At 50.3% G+C, this 6,034-nt stretch overlaps 1 protein-coding gene across 8 annotated transcripts in view; it reads right to left on the bottom strand.

Moving 5' to 3' along the window:
• Positions 1-4,062: 4,062 nt before the first annotated feature.
• Positions 4,063-6,034, bottom strand: part of HERC2 (HECT and RLD domain containing E3 ubiquitin protein ligase 2) — a 212,756-nt gene continuing 210,784 nt past the window's right edge. For all 8 annotated transcript variants that reach the window (XM_054452280.2, XM_063653302.1, XM_063653300.1 and 5 more), the window contains one exon: positions 4,063-5,056. In XM_054452280.2, the coding sequence (XP_054308255.2) occupies positions 4,784-5,056 (273 nt within the window). In that variant the 3' untranslated portion in view covers positions 4,063-4,783. The remainder of the gene's footprint in view (positions 5,057-6,034) is intronic.

Genomic DNA, 6,034 nt, shown 5'->3' with positions numbered 1-6,034 from the left:
TCACGAGGCGCCGGCCCCGGGGCCGCTTGAAACCCGGGGAGACCCCGCTCGCTCGCGCGCCCGCCGGACGAATCCTCGCGGAGGTCCCGGGGCGCAGCCGGCGTGAGGGTGGGGCCTCATCGCAGGGGCGCCGGGAGCCTCCCCGCTCCGCTAGCTCAACTAAGGGCGGCTCAGAGGGGCTCTCACCGTGAACCTCGGCTTTTCTAAAGGAAGGGCAGACCCCAGATTTCCCCCTTCTCTTCTCGAACGTGGTTTGGGTGTTTTTCTGGTTTCTTTTTTGGCAAGTCAAGAGAGCGCACAGTGCACGGAGCTCCGAAGCTCTCTCGGCTACTCCCGGATTTCTGCTTAAACCTGAGGGTGAGCCCGAAAGACCGCTGCCGCCGGCGGCCACCCCAGCGCGGGTCCGCTGAGAATGGAAACAGCACGTGCGCGCCGGCCAGGCAGCCACCTCATCCCTCCTCCAACAGCCCCGGCAGCCGCAGGGGCCAGCCCCGGGCCCGCCAGGACCCAGCACAAAATGCCTTCCAGCGACAGCACCGCCGGAAGCCCCTTCTGAGGTCCTGGATAAGCCTCGGCGCAGGGGCCCCGCGCTCAGCCCACCCCGCATGCCTCCGCGCCAGGGCCCGCTGGTGGGTGGCCGCCTGTACCGGGCTATCCCGGGCTGGGCACTCGCGCGGATCCCGCCTCGCTTGTGGAGCTGCACTTGGGGAGAAGGATGGACCGGCAGCGTGGGACGCAGAGCCAGGCCAGGCCGCACGGGCTGTGCACAAAGATGTGCCCGACAGGCGGGGAGAAGGCACGGCACGCCGGCTCAGGAGAAAGTCCTGGAGGGGAGGCAGTCCGCCCCTGGGGACAACGCGGGGGACGGTATTCGGACACCAACAGAAGTTCCTGTCCGAGACGCTAAGGGTGCCCACGGTGTCGGACACCATGTAAAGCTCTCCTAATTCTAAGCAGACTGCAGTTTCGTGCACGTCATAAGGGCACAGCCACTGTCACCGATTCTATCAGCAGAAAAGCAAACATGAGGCAGGAAACCACCCAATTAATCCACAATACACAATGCTGGTGAGCTTCCAAACAATTGTCAATGTGACTGAAGTTTCCACTCCTAGCACAGATGGGTCGTCTGTCTTTTCTACAGTTTAATGGTCTCTGCTGTACACATTTATCTGTCAAAGTGAACTATATAACCTCAGGCTTCGGAAGTTGGATGAGAGTAAAAAGTTAAACTGAAGGTGACATGGAACTGTCCGAGAGGGACCTCTTGTCCAAACATGAAGAAGCTGTGGCTACAAAAATTACTTTTTTTTTTTTTTTTGTGGGAATGAAGTGCTCTCCAGTATGCTTTTAGTTAAAAAAAAAAAAAAAAAAACACACAAAACAAAACAAAACAAAAGGCCGGGCGCGCGGTGGCTTACGCCTGTAATCCCAGCACTTTGGAAGGCAGAAGCGGGCGGATCACGAGGTCAGGAGATCAAGACCATCCTGGCTAACACGGTGAAACCCCGTCTCTACTAAAAATACAAAAAAAAAAAAAAAAAAAAAAATTAGCCGGGCGTGCTGGCGGGCGCCTGTAGTCCCAGCTACTCGGGAGGCTGAGACAGGAGAATGGCGTGAACCCGGGAGGCGGAGCTTGCAGTGAGCCGAGATGGCGCCACAGCACTCCAGCCTGGGCGACAGAGCGAGACTCCGTCTCAAAAAAACAAACAAAAAAACATAACACTTACGCCATTGCTTCTAACTGCAGAAAGCAGAGACACAGCCCCCGCAGGGCAGCTGCATGGGGGCCCCGCCTTGGTGTCTGCGGCCGGCCTCCTCTGGCACATTAGCTTCACCCTCAGGACTCTCATACTCTGCAAAGCTCTCAATCCTCAATCATTTTCGTCTGGGTTTTACCTATCACATTGGAAATTACAACTGAAAAAATTTAAAATATTGAATACTTTTAAAATAAAAACAAACCCATGACTTGTTAACATGGACAATTTTGAAAAATCATTTTCCAAAACAAAAAAAATTAGTGAGAATGGCATTAATATTTTTATTAGCCTCTGTAACTGTCTGGCTTAATGGAAGTGTAAACCAAAAAAAGTGGCCGGGCGCGGTGGCTCACGCCTGTAATCCCAGCACTTTGGGAGGCTGAGGCGGGCAAATCACGAGGTCAGGAGATCGAAACCATCCTGGCTAACACGGTGAAACCCCATCTCTACTAAAAATACAAAAAAATTAGCTGGGCATGGTGGCGGGCGCCTGTAGTCCCAGCTACTCGGGAGGCTGAGGCAGGAGAATGGCGTGAACCCGGGAGGCGGAGCTTGCAGTGAGCCGAGACCGCGCCACGGCACTCCAGCCTGGGCGACAGAGCGAGACTCCGTCTCAAAAAAAAAGTGAGACAGGCCTCAATCCATTTAGAGGCTGATTTTGCCACAGCTGAGTACGTGCCAGGGAAAGAGACACAAGCCACAGTAGGCTCTGTGTCCGGGGCTTCCAAACAGCTTTGAGAGTTTCAATATTTAAAGGGGAAAAGGGCAGGAGGGGAAGGAGGAAAGAATAAAAAGGAGGGAGGGTAGGAAAAATGAGAGAAGTGAGGCACACCCTCGTGAGGCTTTGATGAGTGCTCGCTGAATCGCAGGGGGCAGAGGAAGAGTCAATTATACATTCGGCTCATCTCAGTAAATCTGCACTTTACATCAGATAAAGTCAACCTAGAGTCGAGGAAGAAGTCAAATACGCATTGGTCTGGGAATGGGCGTACAGAAAATTTCTAGTCTCTAGTCCCTTACGGAGCGATGAGCTGTTACTTTACATTGTCTGGGTGGCGGAGGCCACCTGGGGAGATACCTGTTCAGGCACAGAATGAAAAGGCTGTTTCCCATGTGACTATTTCCAAGCTCATGCTTTTCTTCTGGGCTAGTGGGCTTGCGGGTGGAGATTTTCTTTCCTTTCACAGAAGACAGGTGAATTCTCATTTCTGTCTGTGCATCCCCACATTGCGAAGTTTTGGTGGAAGGAGCTGAAGAAAATCTGGCCTCACAGAGAGACATAGTAGGAGAGAGAGGTTCTCATGGACACCCTGAAAGGGCCTCAAGAACTCCAGGGTCCTCAGCCAGGACTTTGAGAACCCATGTTCTAGAGGCAGAAGGCATTTGTCAGCCTGATCTGGGGGCTGGCCAATGGAAAGTGGGTGGAGGGGACAGTGCAGCTCTGGGCCCTCTTACACCTGTGTCACCACCGTGATACACATGCCCGAAGCCAGAAGAGAGATGCGAAGCCCGGCACCTCCTAACCGCAGGCCCAGAGCCACTCAGCAGAGGCCAGCCCAGCCAGGCGCGCAAGTGAGAAACGCTGCTTCTCACCAACTTCGGGGGCAATTATGTTATGCTGCAAAAGCTGACAACAAAAGGGTTGGTGATATTAACAAAAATAATACCATACAGCTTACGGAAGTTTTGAGCTAAGCTGAAAATAGACTAATCCTGGCATTTACCAATTCAGTCCTGGAAAAGTTCCCAGAAAAAAAATAAAACTTTCCCTCTTTGGATGTTCTGTGCCAGTACTAAACATCGTGTCCCTGAATAAACTGTCTCCCAACGTGAAATACATAGTTTTGCCTCAATCTGACAGTATTCAGCTCAAGCTCTGATGCGTTAGACCTGCCAGCCAGTTTTCCTAGCCTGTTCTCAGTTCTACCCTTTGCAGGGTAGAACTTGTATGCATGCCATACACAAGTAGCCCAAACCGTGTACCATGGCTGCCTGGACCAAAGACTCTCAGCCCAGGCCAATGAAAGCAGAAGCCAAGGCTGTGCAGACAGATGGGGCTGGGGAGGAAGTCGGAGGAAACCCTGAAGGCTCCAGAGCCCTTCAGCCCCTGCCACCAGCTGGTCCCGTGGAAACTTCCATTCTCCTAATCACTTCTTTGTGACTTGAGTTTGGTTTTTGTAATAAAAAAAAATCTAAACTTGGCTGAAATCTTTACTGCTGTATCAAGAACTAATTGATTTTTTGGTTGTAGTATATCCACTGGTGCTAGTCTAACTGGTTAAGAAAGCTCAGCCTACGCTTTTATGACAGATGTTTTATTTATAGATAATTAAAATTTAGGCATATACATGACACAAACATTATATATAGTACACTTTCCATGATAGAAGTTATGATGCTGTTCACAGAAAGGCCTCAATTCAGATGACATAATGCATATGCTAGAAGGGGACACCTGGGAGAGGGGACACCAAATGGCCTTCTGGTTTTTCATTTTGGTTGAAATATCCTCTGGATGCATTCAAGTAATACTAATCATTTCATGTTCAAAAGGCTTTTAATAAACAAATTCAGAGTAAAATTAATTGAAATATTTATAATACGATTTGTTACACAGTTATTTCCAATATACAATCAAGACGTCTCACGACACTTGAAAAAAAGGAGAGAAAAAAAATCGATTGCACCCACAAGTAAAAAGGCTTTATTCATTTTGGGGATGCTGCAATTCGGTATTTATATAAACATTTACACAGTTTAGTAAACACAGTCCTACATGTAATGCAGCATTACGGGTGAGAAGACCCTTGGAAGTCGAGCGTCCACAGTGTTGCACGCACACAGGCGGAGCTTCTCACTGTCATTCCCATCACGGCCAGTCAGTCTCTCCACCCCGTCCTCCCACCCGGCTCGAGGACGGACACTTCTCATCAGACACACCAGGCAGCCTACAGTCTACACAGCAGCGAGCACTCTGCCGCCTGGCTCAGGCTCTCGTTTCACGAGGACGTTTCCCCGTCTTAGTGTCCTGTTAAATAATCTTGCGTAGAGTCCGAAGCAAAGGAGTCGACATCCTCGTTATCTGAATCGTCGCTGCTGTCGTCGGCGGCCGGCTCTCCTGTAAGCGCGATGCGAGCGTAGTCATCCGTGTCTATGGACTTGCAGAAGTGGATGGCGTACTTGAGCTTCTCCTCCAGCACCTGCTTGCAGGAATACCTGGGCAGCTTCAGCAAGAAGAAACAGGTGTAGGACTCAGGGAGGAAGTGGTCTGGAGGGTTGTATTTATCCAACACCTGTTGAGCAGAAATATGAAGTGATCAGAAACTGAGTACGGCTGCAGTCTACTTTACTGTGCTCATTAGACTCTTTGTGCTCACAAAACCATATTTTTTGCGAAGAACAAAACAGCAGAAAACATAATCCAACCAACTTTAGGAGTAACAATGAGCAATTAATTCCTAGAACTTGGAGTAAGAAACAGCACCTCACTATGGAGATGACGGCTCTCTATGGTCATCCTGGGAAGAGGGCCCGAGGACCACACCACCCCTGTGGATGCGGGGCGGCCTGGCTGGCGGAAGACCAGGCACGTGACCACAGGAGAGCTCTTCATGAGTCTAGCAGCCCAATTTGACCCCTACAGATTAAGATACCAGGAAACAGCAAGAATTATGGACAAAAACTAAGAAGTACTGACCTTTTAAGATAAAAAACTATGCATGCTCTCCAAGGTGACCCTGAAAGACGGCCACTTTTCTAACCCTGGCAGAGACGCAGGTCAGGCTGTGCTGGGCACATGCTGGGAACAGTGGACCCCATCAATCCATCCGCCCAGGCACTGCTGTTACGGTCCCAACAGAGAGCGGGGGCATTAGGCCATCCCCTCTCAGTGACCCGGCAGGTCCATCGAGCTTGTTTCTGACCACTGGCCCACAGAGTTGGAACCCAAAGCAAAACCCTTGTTCTCAATCCAACAAGCGGCCTCATTTTCCTCAGTATGTAGCATGTTACTTAGTGACTCACCTAATCCGACCAGATAACTGCATGAGTGCTTTACGCGTGTTTGAAATCTAGAGCAGGCTGACACCGCAGTGATGTATTCTGGGGATGGCCAGATACATTTTTAAAAAATAGGTAATGGTACCCAAAACACATAATCATAACATTTTGAGCCTTCACATCAGAGAAGTTGGATGTTTTCCATTTTCATTTCTGTGAAGACTCAAGAGGCCCATTTTTCCATGTGCTACAGGACTGTGGGTGAGGAGCCG

Source organism: Pongo pygmaeus, chromosome 16, assembly GCF_028885625.2.
Source record: "Pongo pygmaeus isolate AG05252 chromosome 16, NHGRI_mPonPyg2-v2.0_pri, whole genome shotgun sequence".
In the NCBI taxonomy this organism is placed as follows: Eukaryota; Metazoa; Chordata; class Mammalia; order Primates; family Hominidae; genus Pongo; species Pongo pygmaeus.
This window is presented reverse-complemented; position numbering and strand designations above follow the sequence as displayed.